The sequence below is a fragment of the Xyrauchen texanus genome, chromosome 40 (genome assembly GCF_025860055.1).
Source record: "Xyrauchen texanus isolate HMW12.3.18 chromosome 40, RBS_HiC_50CHRs, whole genome shotgun sequence".
Classification (NCBI taxonomy): Eukaryota; Metazoa; Chordata; class Actinopteri; order Cypriniformes; family Catostomidae; genus Xyrauchen; species Xyrauchen texanus.
Window position 1 is genome coordinate 11,924,731 of NC_068315.1, and position 18,853 is coordinate 11,943,583.

General features: G+C 37.4%; 2 protein-coding genes across 2 annotated transcripts in view; one reads left to right on the forward strand and one right to left on the reverse strand.

Moving 5' to 3' along the window:
• The first annotated feature begins 7,042 nt into the window (after positions 1 to 7,042).
• LOC127633471 (beta-1 adrenergic receptor-like) lies at positions 7,043 to 9,653 on the forward strand. The gene has a single exon (XM_052112595.1). It carries the CDS (start codon positions 7,147 to 7,149, stop codon positions 8,335 to 8,337), a length of 1,191 nt encoding a protein of 396 aa, XP_051968555.1. The 5' UTR covers positions 7,043 to 7,146; the 3' UTR covers positions 8,338 to 9,653.
• A 5,938-nt stretch (positions 9,654 to 15,591) lies between these two features.
• The window catches only part of LOC127633470 (coiled-coil domain-containing protein 186-like), a 28,247-nt gene continuing 24,985 nt past the window's right edge, over positions 15,592 to 18,853 (reverse strand). Inside the window, exon 16 of the mRNA XM_052112594.1 lies at positions 15,592 to 17,682. Coding sequence (XP_051968554.1) covers positions 17,599 to 17,682 — 84 coding nt within the window. The 3' untranslated portion in view covers positions 15,592 to 17,598. The remainder of the gene's footprint in view (positions 17,683 to 18,853) is intronic.

The following is an 18,853-nucleotide window of genomic DNA, read 5'->3' on the forward strand; positions in this document are numbered from 1 at the left end:
CGCTGTGTCTAATAAGTGCTATAATAATCAGACACACATGCTCACATCATAATCATCATTCTAATAATGGATTGCAACTACTAATTGTAGACAATGGAAGCTTGTTCAACAGTAAATGGTTCTGACTGTCATCTTGACAAATATTGAACAACATGCCTCATTCTCATCAGTTCTATTTTGTACCCGAAGCACTTCTCTTCTGCTATTTTGAGTTCTTTGTGTTGTTGTGTCGGGAACTGTTTCACATGATTAAGCTTATTTAATCCCTTTGTTAAATGTCCAGATATCATTGTCAGCCATCTTCATTCACTCACACACATGCTCACACAATTATATTTGAAATTATGCATTATAAAAATGTAGCCAGTGTCAGCTGCTCTGCCAGTCCTTCACGGTTGGTTTGGCTAATATTGTTACCCTTTCCCACTGTATTTTTCTCCTTAACAGTATGACATCATAAGGAAGTCTTGTAAAGGAGCAGTCTGACTTAATGCTATTTAATGGGCATTATTTATGATTGTTTACCAAGCTAAAGTGAGTTATGTGTTGGAAATCAAGCAGTGACATTAATTTATGAAATCATGACCCATTTACTGTTGGATATTAATGTTTCTGAAAATAATAGCCTCTCAGAATGGTTAGGCATTAACCAGGGAAATTGCTATGTATTTCTGAAGGTTGCTGACACATCATAGATCTTGTGCTCACAGATCAGGCATTCAGTAGGAATCAGACCAGACAATTCTTCTTGACACTTTGCAGAAATAGTCACAAAAATTCTGTTTCTCTTATGCTTGCCTTTCCTGTGGCAGCCTTAAGGTTCTTGCCCATAAACTATTTAATAAAAACTCTTTCTCCCCTCACCGGGCAGCTCTTTTATACAGCCTCCAAATGCTGCACTTTAACAGATTAATTGGACTCAGTGGTCTAATAAAGATTATTTTCCCAGCCTTTATGTGTTCAGCATTTCATATCCTCATCTCTACACACCGGGACCATTGTATTTATTGTAAATGACAACAGACCATCTGTTCAGGGAGAGACATTTCATGTATAATAAAGATTTAAATGTTCAACTTTTATCGGAACCATTTTAACCCAATATAGGTAAACCCATTATAGGTAATCTGATATCTAGAAAGCTAGGTGGCTAATGGCTTTATACAACAGTTAGATTTGATTGTCCAATTTAATTGGACAAGTGGCATTCCAAGAGTGCTGATATTTCCAAAAATTATTGAAAATACATCACTATTGATTTAAAGTTGTTGGTTATAAATATAGGAATTTGAATAAATTTAGATTTTATTGCAAAATAGATATTTACAAATATAAAAAATAGTTTGAGAGTTCAACTCATTCACGGTAAGTCATGGAAGTGGGTGGTTGCTGCAGCGTTTGTTTGGCACACCTTGTTGGCCGTGATTCTCTGATTGGTGAAGCGTTTCTCTTCATGGGTAGTGAAATTCTTCATGAATTCAGCTAATACAAATTTTCTAAAAAATTTAATTAAAATAACGTGTACTGATGGCATAAAAAAATATGGGATTTTTACTTCTGGCTCCCAACTTTTGCACTCTATAGAGCCCCTTGAGGTAACATTAAAAATGCAATGCATATTTGCGTTGAGTCATGCAGTGTGACATACTCTGGAATACAACTGCACGAAATCTCGCTTCTGTAGTTAGAAGAATCTGCAATCACGTTGTTGTTGTTGTCATTGGACATGATTATGTTTCTGACTTAATTCTGAAGCCTTCTGAGAAGGCTGTGGGTAGATTTTGGAACTAACATGTGCACTGTTGTCGGCCAATGACCTTTATATCAAAATGGCCAAATATTGTCTTATTGATCGGCCTGGCCGTTATATCAATCTATCTCTGATAATAACATTTTTAGAACATGCTGATCCTGAATGTTAACATCACTGTTAACTCTGTTGTCTCATGTGATTCTGTGTTTGTCCTATGTTACTTTTATTTAGCACCATGGTCCTGGAGGAACGTTGTCTCTTTTCTCTGTGTACTGTACTAACTGTATATGGTAGGACGACAATAAAAACCACTTGACTTGACTTGGCTCTAAAGTCCTGTTGGAATGAGATGCCAGTTTGGTATCTGGTATGAGAAGTGAACCTCAGGTCAGTTGGGCAGTGATCCCTGACCCCACGTTTATGTCAGTGAATGTCCACACACATGCTTACCGTATGCTCTCCGTTCACCAGAGTGCTCAGCTGTCTGAAACCAGTATTGCCACCACGTTCCATTTCCTTGTCTTGATGTGATCAGCATAATTCCAAATAAAACTGAGCTGCTTTGTGCTGTTTAAAGAGATCCCCATAATCTCTCAGCAAACACAGAATGCAGTTAGAGTTTTAATTTCCACTTACAAGAATTTCCCATAGTAACGTTTGTGCCCATTACCATGCAACAGTAAAAACAACACCTTTTTAGTGTAGTAAAATAACTGTAATGCATCGCCTCTTGTGGCTTGCTTGAGTGTACTCTAGAGTGAACCTGTTTGGTTCTAAGGGTAAATATTACCATGATGGTCCTACCAGCTGTTGTATTAAATGCAAGCTAAATGTGCCAGCAATTAAACAGCAGGGCAATAGCCAGAAGTTAATCGAGCTCTGTCTATCTGGGGAACAGCGCAATGCTACACTTCCAGAACCCAAACCATTCAATAATTCACCTTATCTTGGCACAAAGTGAACTTTAAGCTGCGGTCATGTTTATCTTTGCATATGTAAAGCCCATAGAATCACAAACATGTTTTCAGAGGCTGAGATCAGAGAGAGCTGTTTTATGCATAATGGCCCTTCGAACCTTTTGTCCATTAGGAAGAGGGCTGGATAGATGCTGTTTTTGATCTGTGAAAGACAGCTATATAGGTTGACATTTGCCAGCAAACTGTGTAAAACGTATGGAATATATGAAACAAATGGAGTGTGAAGCATAAATGCAGACAGACAGATTTGGGCTGCTATGAAATCAAATGGGCTTCATGCAGAATGTTTGGAGTAACCCAATCAAAATCTTAGTCTAAAAACATTTCTTCCTTATAGTTTAAAGATGTTAATTCATTAAACCTTGGGGTAGTGTTGCCTTCTGGCCGGCGCTATAGAGCACTGTGCACCAGAACCGTCAGGCACAAGAAAAAAAAAATTCCCTCGGGCCATCCATCTCATGAATAGATAAAACTTCCCCATTGAGCAATAATTATGTGCAAAACACAACTTAGTGTATTTATATTTATCCAACAAATCCTACCTCTTCTGTGTGTGTGTGTGTGTGTGTGTGTGTGTGTGTGTGTGTGTGTGTGTGTGTGTGTGTGTGTGTGTGTGTTGTGTATTGTCTTATTGTGTATTGGTGTATATACTTACATTTATTTATTATCTCTGTCTTGTTGTATTGTTTGTGCTCTAGAAGCTTCTGTCACCAAGACAAATGTCTTGTATGTGTAAATGTACTTGGCAATAAAGCTCATTCTGATAATGCAAATGAAACTTTTATGAAACCTTTCAATTTGTTATTGTTCTGCTATGTAAGCATTGTGGTATATAGTGATTTGTTCTCAAAGCTAATGCAGAAAATAGAAGTCTGTTACCTGTAATAAAGGGCTGTTACGGGTGTTTGGGTAAATACGTGCAAGAAGGTTCTTCTAGTATACAGAATTTATATTCTGAAGGTGTTCACTGTGAATAAAACTGCGCTCTGTGGATTTTTATAAAATGAATTTAATAAAGCTACAGATAATTAGATTGCTGTGGATAGAAATTTGAGAAGCTACCTGTGTTTCACTTACATGATTTGCACAGTCCTTACATAAGACTGCATGGTTTTAATCCATTCATTTTTATAATACTGAGGAAAATCTTCTTCTGCTGTATTTAGCCATGAGGCTTGCAGTGGCTGTTTTATATTCAGAATTTGTTTTATTAGAAGCATTGCCAGTTTAAGATTTGTTCTACCAAGCAGAAAGTTATAATGAGTAAATTGGTCAAAATTGTTAGTATGTTGCTCAAATCTTCATTTACACCATAATTGGAAGAAGCAGAAGGCTCTTACATCAAAGAACCTGCTCATTGTGCACAAATTTGTTCAACACCCTTCTAGTTTTCATGCTTTATCAAGTCAAGGAAATTACTAACTATAACGAAACAATTATAAGACTCTTCTTCTATTATAAATTTATTTGCATTGAGTTGCCATTTTTCTTTTTTTATTAAAAAAGGAGAATGTAAAATATGTCAGTGTGGGATTTGTAGCTAAGACATTCCGTGTCGGGAGTGAAAAAAACTGGCTTTAGGGTCCCCCACAGAGCCCTGACACAATTCAAAACTGGTTGTCACTTCAGATAATATAACATAGTGTGAAAACTGGGTAACCATCACCAACTTTTCCCCAGCCAAAATGCTTGTTCGTATGACTTCTTTGGCTGGCAATTTTAGACACTACCCCTCCTAATTCTGGTTAAATTCTAAGTCTGAATCTCCCATCATTGTGCAATCATATCCATACCCATAAGTGTTTCGGTGCCTGCTTAATGTCTTAGTTTGCAATGGTACCTGAACGGGATGTTTTAGGCGATTGCATAACCCTCCTTAAGCTATATGCATCCTACTACAGGGCATGCAGCCAAGCAACAAAACTTCCTTTTGCTCGCTTAGAAAGAGTGAGATCATTCCGTTAACAAGAGTTCCTGGACACTATCTGATGGATCAAACAATGACAAAAGGGTTGACTGTGTAGCGGCTACACATTCATACAATTTATAAAGGCAAAATCAAACATCTTATTTATTTTGGGAATACTAATAAGCTGTTGGTTTCTTTGTAAGAATAAAAGAAAAAATGTCAGACTGTTGTTCTACATTGTTGGAATGTAGATGAGAAAAGAATTTCTGTAGTTGCAGCATTAGTCTAATGTGCCTGTTTGAGTCCAGCTATAAGGAGGTACAATTATGATCTTATCTGCAGTAACAGCTTCCTACTGCTAGAAAAAACATCTCTAGCCCGGACTGTTAAGTTTTAAGGAAAGCAAGTGGTCCACTGTTGGCTCTTTTTATAGATTGACTGGAGGTGATTTATCCCAGGAAAGTGCTGGGGCATGGTGGAAATCATGGAACAACTGAATTGACCATTGTGAATTTTGCAGACATGCACCCACTCTGTCCAGAAGGGACCCTGTAATTGCTTTGTGCTGTCAGGCAGCATGTTGCTCTCCAGTAGTTACAGAAGTTTGCAATCCAGTTTACAACCGTTTAAATGAAATATCACTAGATGATCTTTTGACATGCATGGTTTTATGTAGGCTAACTGTAAAAAGTTAAATATGCATATACCTTGACTACCCCCCCTGGAGTCGTAAGTTCGTATCCAGGGTGTGCTGAGTGACTCCAGCCAGGTCTCCTAAGCAACCAAATTGGCCCGGTTGCTAGAGAGGGTAGACTCACATGGGGTAACCTCCTCGTGGTCACAATTACTGGTTCTCGCTGTCAAGTTGTGCTTGGATCGCGGAGAATAGCATGAGTCTCCACATGCTGTGAGTCTCTGTGGTGTCATGCATAATGAGCCATGTGATAAGATGCGTGGATTGACTATCTCAGAAGCAGAGGCAACAGAGACTTGTCCTCTGCCACCCGGATTGAGGTAAGTAACCACGCCACTACGAGGACATTCTAAGTAGTGGGAATTGGGCATTCCAAATTGGGGAGAAAAGGGGATAAGATTTTAAAAAATATATATAATAATAATAATAATATTAATAATTAAGAAAAAATGTGCGTGTCCCTTAAAGAGGGGGAGATGGTTGTCAGGGCAAAAATGTGACCAAAAGTGACAAACATGCCATTAAAATCGAAATGTGGTGGAAAAAAGGAGTAAAAAGTCAAAATAAAGAATTCTTCAGATTTTTATTTGTAACATATGATGTTGTACTAAATAGTCTATTACATGCCTATATACATATTATAGTATAAGATATGAGTTGATGTTGATTCCATTTGTGTTTAGAATAAACCCTACAAAAAATAGGCCCCATTCACTTCCGTTGTAAGTGCCTCACTGTAACAATTTTATTTTTTTGAAAAGGAGGGACCAGTTGGAAATATTTTATTGTGGTAATTAACATTATGCCACAAATGCTGTGGATTGAGCTAAACTTGTATTAAGCCCGGAATACAGGGGCGGTTCTAGAGGGGGGTCCCTGGGGTCACCCCCTGGGTCATAACCCCCCCCCCATCAGACGATATAACACATATCGCTCGTTCGCACCACCCCCCACCCAACTCCCGGTCTGACAGAATTTCGGTGCCACCACAGATTGATCACGGTACCCTGCCCTGCCCCCCACGTGAAAACATCCTGGCACTGCCCCTGCCGGAATATTCCTTTAATATAAAAGTGAATTTCTTACAGTGAACAGTTTCATTTATTTTAATTAAACCATTCAATTATTTATTTTTTTACATAAATTTTTTAGGTTCTTTAACAACACGTTTTTACAGTTTACACATACAAAAGAGTGCATAAAACTTGGCTATGCAATTTATATAGTTTTGTTTTAGAGTGAGTTCATGTGACAGTCCAATTCCACTTAACAAATGTTTTTTAAAGAAATGCATTTCTCTGCAGTCTCACATAGATAAAACGATCAAATGTTTCATCAAAATAATTTTCGTTCTAATCCCACAATGCATTATAGTAGTTTTGCCATTAGATGAAGAGATAGCAATATCAAAACAAGATCAATATGCTTGTTAAAGCCCAGTCGCACTAAGTGATATGTGGGCAGTGTATCCATGGTTTGTCGTTAGATTTAAGCCGTGCCCGTGCGTAAAAGCGCAGCACAGGGTTTTTTTTTTTTTTCTTCCTAGAGAGGAACGTTGCAGTTGTCTTGCACGGCACCTTACATGTACTATAATAAATAATGATTGATTAAAATTTAGAGACGTTGTGCAATTGGTTGAAAAGTCTGTGATGTCACCGGTTTATTTTGTTGCTCATATCGTTCTTTCAGTAAGCGCGGGTAGGCGCTAGGCTCGGGATCAGAGCGCGGATGGAAGCGCATGGTGTTGCTGCGCTCTAGAGAGGACTTGAAGTTCGGATACCTGCCTGAATGAACGCGTTTGATTTTTCGCACCATGGGAGACGGTTTACCGTCCGTAAACTTTAGTAATGACTCTAAACGTGCCACCGTGGACCTTAACAATCCAGGCGCTGGAATGTCAGAACAGTGGGTCGTGGGCATGGGAATCCTTATGGGTCTGATAGTATTTGTTATTGTGGTGGGGAATATACTGGTTATAGTCGCCATAGCCCGGAATCAGAGACTCCAGACGCTCACCAACGTTTTTATCATCTCTCTGGCGTGCGCAGACCTGATCATGGGGTTGCTGGTGGTGCCATTTGGCGCAGCTTTGGAAGTCAGAGGAACCTGGATGTATGGATCCTTTTTCTGTGAATTCTGGATATCTGTTGATGTGCTCTGCGTCACGGCGAGCATTGAGACCCTCTGCGTAATTGCAATAGACAGGTATATTGCCATAACCTCTCCATTTCGTTATCAGAGCCTTTTAACAAAAGCAAGGGCCAAGGTGGTGGTGTGTGGAGTGTGGGCTATTTCAGCTCTGGTCTCCTTTCCACCCATCCTAATGCACTGGTCCCGGGACATCGTGGAGACATCCTGCTACGACAATCCTGAGTGCTGTGACTTCGTCACCAACCGCGCGTACGCCATCTCGTCCTCTGTTATATCATTTTACATCCCTTTAGTAGTTATGATATTCGTTTACGCCAGGGTGTACAAAGAAGCCAAAAAACAACTGAACAAAATCAATAAATGTGAGGGAAGGTTTCACAACAACCCCGGTGTAACTAACTGCAAACCTAACAGAAAAAGAACAACAAGGATTCTGGCTATAAAGGAGCAGAAGGCGTTGAAAACGTTGGGAATAATAATGGGAACATTCACACTGTGCTGGCTGCCGTTTTTCATCGTTAACGTGATGCGGGTGTTTTGCGCAGAAGTGGTGGATAAGGAGCTCTTCGTGTTTTTGAACTGGCTGGGGTACGTGAACTCCGCGTTCAACCCGATCATTTATTGCCGGAGTCCGGACTTCAGGAAAGCCTTCAAGAGGCTGTTGTGTTGTCCGAGACAGGCGGACCGCAGGCTGCATGTGAGTTCGTGTGACCTGTCGCGCTGCACCCGAGGCTTTGGGAACTCAATGGAGCAGAGTATGCTCGGGACATGGTCGGACTGTAACGGCGCGGACAGCAGCGATTCCAGTCCGGAGAGGAACAGCAAAAGGTCCCATTCCGAGTCACAGCTGTAGCTAAATTACAAACAGAGAAGACAAGAACACGTCTTGTCCGAACAAACAACAAAATAATAAATAAAAAAGAGCCGTTTAAAATGTTTAATCGTTAAAAAAAATTAAAAAAAAATTAAAAAAAATAAATAAAACGAGACAAACAGGAATAAATGTCGCTATGAAACTGAACGGTAAAGCAGTGTTTTTATTCTTCGTGGCAATGTTTTAATCATGCAATGAGCCTTATGGGTCGTGTTCAGACCGAACGCGTTCTAATTAAAAAACTAGACGCAGCGCAGCGAACGCAGTCCCAAGACGCGTTTTTAAAAGTTGAAGATCTTCTTTAAATTGACACGGCGCCCAAAAAAAACCACTGCGCTCCAAACGCGAGACGTTTAGCGCATTTTTACGTAGACAAACCAAAAACTGCGCAGACGGATAAAAAAAAAGAAACGTGTTTGGTGTGAACGCCCCCTTACAGTGGTGTTTCGTTCAAAATGTGGAATTAAACGGCATAATTTTACCTCATACCTGTATAATGTGCAAGTTGTACAAGGGGAAGTTGTTTAGTTGTTTATATTAAACAATTTGTTTTAAATGTACAGTATTTATTTGATGCATTGTACAGCATACATGAAAAAGCGTGGCAAAGTGATACAATTATGTTAAATATATCTGGTAACACTTTACAATAAGGTTGTATTCGTTAACATTAGTTAGCATAATAAATTAACATGAACCAACAACGAATAATACTTTTTCAGTAGGCTACTTATTTAACTTGGTTAATGTTAATTTTACCACAGACATTACATACAATACATTTACTAATACATTTTTAAAATTAAAAGTTGTAAATGTTAACAGTAGTTCATGCATTATGAACTAATCAGGAAAAAAATCTATTTTTATAAATGAACATTAAGCAAGATTAAGAAATTCTGTTCAAACGTTGTTCATTAGTTCATGATTGGCTACAAATGCATTTACTATTATTAACAAATAGAACCTTATTGCAAAGTCTTTCCAATATATCTGTAATTCATTGCACCTTATTTGTGTGAAATGTGAGCTGCCCTTGGGGAAATGAGCATCAAGCATTTTTTTTATCCATTTCACATTACACATTGCCATTGTCATTGATGTTTTTCAATTGATTTGTCTGTAAATGAGATGCACACATTTTTGGGGGTCAAGTTTTTTTTATGAATATATGAATTACAACTTGACATTTTGAATCAAATAATTGATGTACCAGTGCCTCATGTGAAGTATTGTACAAGATGAATCATGTTGACGTCATGTTGACTAGTGTGCAATAAAATGTCATATAGTGAAAAGGCATATTGCTGGAATTGTTTTATAATTTGTTGCAAGACTTATTTCCAACTATTGTGAATATCAGTATGTTTTTGTTTGATTATTTGTTTTGTGTTTCTCTTTTCAGGGCAAAATGTTTTAGACCTTTCTCACTGAAATGAGAGATCAATTGTATATTCACAGATTTCGAAGCACTTAAGTTATTTTTCTACACAGGTTGAGATTTACCTCTAAATATGTGAATTACCCTCATCTGCAGTTGACTGAAACTGAAATACAACCCCATTCAAAATAGCTAATGTCTACCAAAGGGCTCCCTTTAGAGCCCACCTTAAATATTTATGTTTGCTGACCTCATTTATTTTGATCTGATTGCTGCACTTGCATCAGCGTTGGGTTTTCCACCATCTCAAACTGCACTGGACTGTACAAATAATAGGACACAGTGTCATTTCACTGCACTTGTGTCTTAAAGGGATAGTTCACCTGAAATTGTAAATTCTGTCAGTACTTACTCACCCTTATGTTGATCCAAACCCACATGACTTTCTTTATTCTGTGGAACACAAAATGAGATGTCATCCAGGATGTTAGGAATTGACGGCCTTAGTTGTCCTCTTGTGTTCCAAGATAATAATAAAAAAAGAAAGAAAGAAAATCCTTAGGGGTTGGAATGAAGTGAAGGTGAGTAAATGTCAACAGCATTTACACTTTTGTGCCTGAACTAACCCTTTAAGATTCACATCACAATGCCAGAACAAATTGTTAGGAAACCGCTCTAATTATATAATTTTCTGCACCAATGGAGTATTAGAAAAAGCTTCAGGAAATTAAAAGTTTCAGACCTGCAATATGTCTCACATGAAACAATTGCATGTAAACAGCAATATAGGCCTTGCTAAAGTCTTGCTAAAATATCTTTACAGCTCTAGCACGGTTAGTATGAACAGTTTGATGCAATTAATTAAATTCTGTCAATATATTGGACAGATCCTCCCACTAATTAAATTCCCAAATGTGCTGTCAATGCAGTATGTATAGCTTTTTTCAAGAGAAGCTTATCATTTTCTTAATTAGGGAAATCTATATACAGTATAATCTTATGTTAAAATGATTATTCACCCAAAAATGTTGGTATCAATTACTAACCATGTCCTCATATAATTTTCTTCCTTCCGTGAAATACAAAAAGCACAATGTTTGGTTGGTCACCATTCATTTCTGTTGTATCTTATTTCATACTGTACAATAAAAATGAATGGTGACTGAGACTGTCACTAAGCCTAACAACTCTTTTTGTGTTCAACAAAAAAAAAGTCATACAAGTTTGAAACAAAGATGAGTAAATGACGCAATGATTTAATGTTTATGTGAACTATCCCTCTATCTTTACATTCAATTGGTTAGTTTGATTTCCTGATTTTCTCCAGCTGATCAAAGTCCCTCATACTTTTTGTGTCATTATGTAGCTACTACAAGAGAATCGTTTTCTTCATCCTAGAAAAACTAGATGTTAAATGCCTCGTGTTTTTGAAGCATTTTAAAAGATTTCATTTAAACTCACAGATGTGTGCTATTAATTACAAAGAGGTTGGATGATATAAAATGCATTACTGCTATGAGCTGTTCCCTGAGACCTATCGGATTTAAAATTGCTTCAGGGTCACTGAATGCAATATGGCTGGCCCGATTTAGCTAATGAACCTTATTTGAATGTGATTACCTGTGTTGTGCTAATACAACAGAGCAGCGTTAAACAACAACAACATTTTCTAAATCATGAATATGCTCCTGGCTGCATGGCACCTTGTTATTAGTGACCGTTTGCTTGGCAGAACTAGCATCTGAGCAGACGTCATCCAACAGACCAGGCAGATGAGGGCCCTTGTGTTGAAACAAACAGTGCATGTGATTGCCTTTGGTTTCTTTATCAGCATTGTATCTGTTTCATTAATCAGAATGCTTATTCTTAGTTTATGATTCTACACCCAATGGCTCTTATGTAATGACCCAATGTGCATGTGGGCCTGCTATTTTTCGCCCGATGTCTCAAATGCTGCTGTGCTCAAATCAGGAGAATCGCACTGAAATCCTGATTGGCCCAAGTAGAAAAGATTAGCTCAGTGTGCCCAGTAAACGGTACATTTGCTTACTTCAAAGACGTTAAGTTTCTTTTAATAGCAGCTGGTGGATGAGTTCAAAAACTTAGCTGAGCTTTGACTGCCATTACACATCTTTAGTTTATGTTAAAGAGCCCATGAAATCAAAATTAGATCTATGTCGCTTTTAGCCCATGTGTGCTACATTTGAGGCCATCTATATACGGAACACCTAAAAATTGACACAACTCACTTTTAGCAGGTCTACACATAAAAAATGTACAGTGTTTATTTTGATGACTCATTGATGACTCTTATTGCACCACACAGATTTTTGTCCAATCAAATTCTTTCTTGAATGAAAAGGTCCCTCCCCTTCAAATGCAACCAATTAAAAAGTTGCAAATTTATGGTTCATGGCTGTGATGTAACAGCTGGCTATTTTAAAAAAGGGACAAGCTCTTCGATATGTCCCAAATGGTTTAAAAGCAAATATTACAACACAGGAAGTAACTATGCTTGTCAAACTATTGCATGGGGTCTTTAAGGACCACTTGGTGTGGAGCGACAGCAATCTTATAACACCTTTTATATGTCAGCAAATAGCTGCCATTAGCACATCAGTGAGATAAAAAGCTCTGATGTTTTTTCCTCTCAAGTTGGCCAACAGCTTACACGGTCACTACTAATGCGTAATTGCCTTATGAGGTGTTGAGAGAACGGCATCCACTTCTTACCTGTGCATGCCTGGCTGCCTATGAATTCCAGTATCGGAGTTTCCATTCATCTGCTTGTCAGAGGGGCACTTGTGGATCGCTATATCCACGCTAACACATACTGTGAAGGGTGTGATGAAAACTGTGATGATCTTTCTTACAGGCCAAGCTAAGATCCATGGCATCTGAATTAGTCATTGTGAAACATGATGCGTCAAGTTGGCAGAGTAATATTTTCAATGTATCGACACATTTGATAGTTTAGGCCTATTCGATGCTGAAAAACCCTGATGCATGGTTTCCACTCCAATCGATCAGTGTTGGGGAGTAGATCAGTAAAAGTAGCAAAGCTACTCATTTGGCATTTGTCAGTAGCGTGACAGTATTTCAGCTATTTTCATAATAGTGTAGCTTTCCACGTATTGAGCAACATTTCCAACGAGTAGCAATGGAGCAGTGCGAGTAAACAAACAAGTCTTCTCTCTATATTAAGTATACATTTATGTTCAATTTAATGTTGTCTCCCTATTTGTTTAGCACTTGTGAAAATTAACTGTGGTTTTACTGTATGTAATATTGTATTAATCATGACTGTAGTAACCATGATCATGGTTAATCATTTTGGGATTACTATGGTACTATTGCTATAATGTCATCCATATGTTATATATCTAAACTACGGTTCTTCTTTAAATAGCTTCAAGTTAGTTAGCTACTTTTTGTTTGTAGCTTGTAATGTTAAGTAACTACTTTTTAAAAAAAAAAAAAGCTTGCCTACAGTTTTACTACTTTAAAATATGAAAAGCTTCCCAACACTGCAATAGACATAACTTTAAAAGCCATGTTTAACAACTCAGGGTGTTTAGATTCAATTAACCTTTGACCCTCATTCATATTTCTGTAGCCTCTTTATATGCCATTATATATATAATTATTATTATTATTATTATGACAACATAAATTCAACATGGTGAAGAAAGGGGTGTATCTGGAATATTTACCATGATCTTCTACAGATGTGTAACACTCTCAAAATACATATATATTTTTAAGAAAATAAACCATTAGGAATAACTATATTCTTGTTTTGAAGCGAAAATATATTAAATTATTTCCTTTGTGATTTAATGAATCATGGATCAGAGGATTCAACCCAATGCAAAATGACCTCATGTGATATTATTATCAATACTTAAAGGAATATTATGGGTTCGACATAAGTTAAGCTCAATCAATAGAATTTGTGGCATAATGTCGATTACCACAGAAAATTATTTCATATAGTCTTATAAAAAAAAATTCTAGTTTTCTGTGAGACACTTAAAATTGGGCCAGTTTTTGGAGGGTTTAAAGGCAGAAATGTGAAGCTTTTAATTTTATAAGAGCAGTAACGATAATGTTTTTTGAACTAATGTAATATTTGAGCTGTTTGAATTATTGTTACATCATCATGGCAATGAAGTTGTAAAATTGGATATAACTTTTCTCTGACAAGGTTAGTAAGCAATTTTATCACTCTAACATATTGTTTATATCATGCAGGTTTCATTTTATGAGTAAACAGTGAGTAGTTTAACGTTTAAAGATTGGTTCTAATCACTTCCATTGTCAGTGCATCACTGTAACCCAGATTTTTGCTTTTTTTTTTTTTTTTAAAGAAAAGGACAAGTCAAAATTAATTTAGTAGCAATCAACTTTATGCAACAAGCACTGTTGGTGGTCATGCATCTCTATTTTCTAAAAAATAAATATAATAATAATACGTGGTCAAGATAATCTGGTTCATGCCAAGACCTCCCAGTTAGTCGAAAGCACTGACTGAGGCTTATGAATTCCTATGAGCACACAAGGTTGATATGACTGTCAGAGCACGTTATCTTGAAGTGCTAAAAATAGGCGGTGACCTGAGTTTACGCAATGGCTCTTTGCCATGTACAGGATGTTGTAACCTGACATCTCTCAATACTTCCAACAGACTGTGAAATGCCACACAGGTGAGATGAATTTAAAACAAGCAGGGTGCAAGTGCACAATATGACAGAGAGAGAGAGAGAGAGAGAGAGAGAGAGAGAGAGAGAGAACTTTATTTTCATCTGATTAGCACTTTTAAAAGATTAGGAATCACTAAGAACATTTTAATTGAATTATTTTGGCATATTAAGTAAGGAACCTTGCATGCTTGATATTATATGTGCTTGAATAATTTCTGACATTCTTTGCACAACAATTTTCCTGATTGTGAAGAGGGATTCTTCAGATGACAAAAATCATCTGTACATTTCCTATGTGGAGGTGAGCTTCTGTTCTATAAACACATTCAGCCATTTCTGTAAATATGTCTATTATTAGTGTTGGCCAAAACTAACAGGAAATGCACCACCTAGATTACTTTTCTAAAGTGAGTACTTGATTGAGTACTCAATGTCCTCTGGCCACTTGCCTGAAAATATCAGTTGAAAAGTACAGTAAATGAAAAGGCATTTTAGCAGAATAGTTTAGATATTAACCACTGCAATACTAATTCAATTCTGAGAGATATCATTTATTTTGACCTGCCCTTCAGAATTTGGCTCAAAGAGGATCCATGACACAGGGTAAAGTACATAAAACATGTTGATTTTGGACCTCACCTGCTACTGTTATGTAATTTTACTTGAGGCACAATCGAGTGGTGGGACACGTGTGTTATTGTGCATGCAAACGCCCAATGAGTGACCACTGACCAGTAAGTAACCTTGCAGCAGGATGGATCGTCTATGGGGAAATTAATAGATTTAATAATGTAATACCCTTTTTTAGACCCAAGAACACCCCAATGCAGACTCTCACCCAACCCAGGGAACCCCAATACAGAAAGTCTAGATCGCCTCTGTCACTTTATAAGAACACTGATTGATAACATTAAAAAAAACATTATTAGCTTCTCTAATGCTTAACGGCCCATGAGTAACCTTTATAGAAATAAATGTAAAATGATGTATAATATATGCATGTTTTGTATATTTTGCTACAGACTCCCTTGACAAATAATAAATATATTTATAATTATGCAATTTATTATTAATATTATTGTCATTTAAATTTTAATAGATTTTGTACTAAAAACTGAAAACAAATAAATGAATACAGTGATTGTAGAATTTTTGTTTTAATCCCCTTTGTATGCCATACATACAGAAATTTCAGATTCATAGGTTTAAAAACATTGGACCATTGTACAATATATCTACAAATTTATAATCACAGTTTCACTCACAATACAATCAAGCAGAGCACAGATGACAGACCAGAAACAGAATCAATATGATTTTCTTTTTTTGTTTTTGCAATTAATCTTTCACAAACATCTTTCTTATCATATTACTTTAGGACATTAAATAAATTATGCATGTAAAGAACATTGATAAATTGAGAGATAGGACAGTCTTCTTCATTTCGATTTTAATGGCTGTGTAAATGTTTTTCTGCAAACATTGCATAATTTCCTTCATCCATCGTTCCGGAATGTCTGCAATGCATTCGGGAGTGCTGAGAGCTATAGCACAGACTCTAAGTGTTGGAACAGTTGATATGACCTTGACAAGCTTATGTTGCAGTATGTCAAGTTAATATAAACCCTTTATCACAGTGTATGGGCATGACTTAACTTTCAATATTGACTCAAGGGGGGAAAACCAAGATGACAAAGAACGGCACTAAAATGGTCTGAGATCTGCCAATCATTCGCACTGCTGCCCTCCACAAGCTTGTTAAAGTCTAAGGTGAGCGTGAAAAATCCATCAGTAATATCCAATGAGGTCGATCCTTCAACATGCACCCCTGTAGAGAAGAATGGAGGGAAAACCAGGCCAGTGACGCCTCAGGCAATGACAATTCATTGGTTGGAATGGATTCAGCTCTGCACGATTTTGCTTACCGTGTGGTTACATCACCATGAATTTGGATGTTCCCACGGAATATTTGCTGTACTCAAAGAAGGGACCCTGATCGAAGTAAATACAGCTTTTTGTAAAAATTGCACTTTTGCCCTTTGGATTTACAATATCTTCTTCATTTCGGTGGGTTGTTACACTCATCTCTTTTGGAAAGCAAGTAAATGAGCAACAGCCTCTTCAAAAGCAGCTTCAAAACAGTAATAAAAAAAAGACGTGGAACATAAAAAAAATTGTATGAGCTTGTTTCTACAGAAAACAAATAAGCAGAAGTAGAAAGGGAAAAAGGAGATGGGGGGTACTAACAATAAAATTTAATTACAACTAAATCCAGATAGAAGAAATTGATAATAAAAATCATAAGCTCCCTTAAGACTAGCCCTAAACGTATCAACATTTGAGATGTAGTTATTCATTCAGTTTAATGTGTTTCATAAACTTCATAATGATGGGACAGAGCAGAAGCTGTATTTTTAGACATGGCCCCTCTTAAGTGCTTTGCAAGGCCGGTGGAGAGATAACACTATCCAAGTGTAGCGGTAACCAAGCAGAGGTGAAAGCGGGGAATGGTGCACGCACTCATGGGTCGGAGCATATAGGAATTACACCCTAGGATCTCTCTCATTACATAATACATTCATTAATTGGCACATTTGTATGAGAGCGGCAAGCAATGGCCATTAACCTGCGCTGTGGTGAATAGAGGAAAAGCTGCATTTGTCCTCTGAAAGCTTCTGAAGAGTGGTAGAATGGGCATCCATTAGTCCGGCACATTTTGTTCTTTAAATGAAGCGTGGGGTCACATTGATATTCATTCATCTACCCAACTTCATACACTTGTAGGTTGTTTGATTGAGGACTGTGCAATTCTGCTATAAACTAGCACAGAACTACTAGAAGGGAAGTAAAAGAGAAACCGGCACTGCAGAGAGAGGGGCAAACGCCGACCAGCTGGACATTGGGCACGTTGTGAAGTCTAAAAGCAAGGGAGGCTCTTGGAAAACTCTATTTCATTCATTTGTCGTACAAGTGTTTGTGTGTCTGGCTCAGTTTAGTCCATTTCAAACCGTTCCTCCTGTGTGTGGATCAGACCAAACGTCTCTGATAACAACAGCACTGTCTTAATCACAAAAGGTGGTTCCTCAGTGTGCGTGACTTCAGAACCATCTCAGTCCTTCAGCACGTGTTATTTATGCCTATACCCTTTAAACGACATCACTTTTTTCTGGTTGTATCATCTGGAACTCGTTGCTGTTTGATTAGTCGTTCGATCTCTGAACCCAGTGTCTGGAGATTCTCCTGTACCCAGAGAACAAATTACACTGCTGTTAGGACACACAGCCTTATTTACCCTGCCATTGAGTTTATTTAGATACAGAGAGAGTGTCAGGACTCTAAACAGAGGTCCATCTGAGTGAACCGGTCAGTGAGCTAGGATAATCAGGAAATTTCAGGCTGTTTTGCTTTGAAATGGTCAGATTTCCTGCTCATCTAATGCTAAGCCTCTAATCCGGCATTTGTACTTTGAATGCAACTCTGCCTTCCCCTTGTGTCCTGTCCTGAAAACATACTTCATTATTTTTTCTGATCTCTCCACTGATGTGCTTCCTAATGGAGGAAAGCTAATGTCCTTGCTGTGACCTGAATGCAGCTCTCTAACTGAGCCCTGGTAACACACACCACGGTCAGCAGTTGTGGCATAATTGGTTATAACTTTACACAGAAAAGGTTTGTCAAATTGTTAAATCACATTTACACGCATATCCTTTATGTCTTGTGGCTATACTTTTGAAACAGCGAGTATTTTAACATCCAAAATTTGGCCCACATTTCACATTCACCATTACAAGTGCCTCACTGTAACCCAGATTTTTTCATTTTGTAAAGAAAAGGAGGAACAAGTCGAAATAAATTTTTGTGGTAATCAACATTATGCCACAAATGCTGTCGATTGACGTTAATTTGTACTGACACCAGAACATTCCTTTAAAGGGATAGTTCTTCCAAAAATTTTAATTAATCTCTCTCATGCGGTCCCAAACTCATAAGACTTTTTTAAAAAAAGTCCAACATTTTTTTTTAGAAGGATTTGTGATTTGTTTTTGTCCATACAATATACGTCAATGTGGTCCAAAAAGTTTATGCTCCAAAAAGGACATAAAAGCAATCCATATGACTATGGTTTAATCCATGTCTTCTGATGCAATACAATAGCTTCAAGTGAGAATTTTAAAAACGTATTCATTATAAATCTTGACACCCGCAGTCTCCCTGTCATGTTCATGAAGAAGCTCATCGTTTCTCACCCAAAGTGATCACATCGCTTTAGAAGACATGGATTAATCCACTTGAGTCATATGAATTACTTTTACACTGCCTTATGTCCTAAAATAATAATAATATAAAAATAGTAATTGTTAGGTGAACTATCCCCAAAAACTAACTTTTTTTATCATTTACACACACTCAT

Bases quoted from the DNA above. Each gene is read 5' to 3' on its own strand.
- LOC127633471 (XM_052112595.1), top strand. From the start codon at position 7,147: ATGGGAGACGGTTTACCGTCCGTAAACTTTAGTAATGACTCTAAACGT.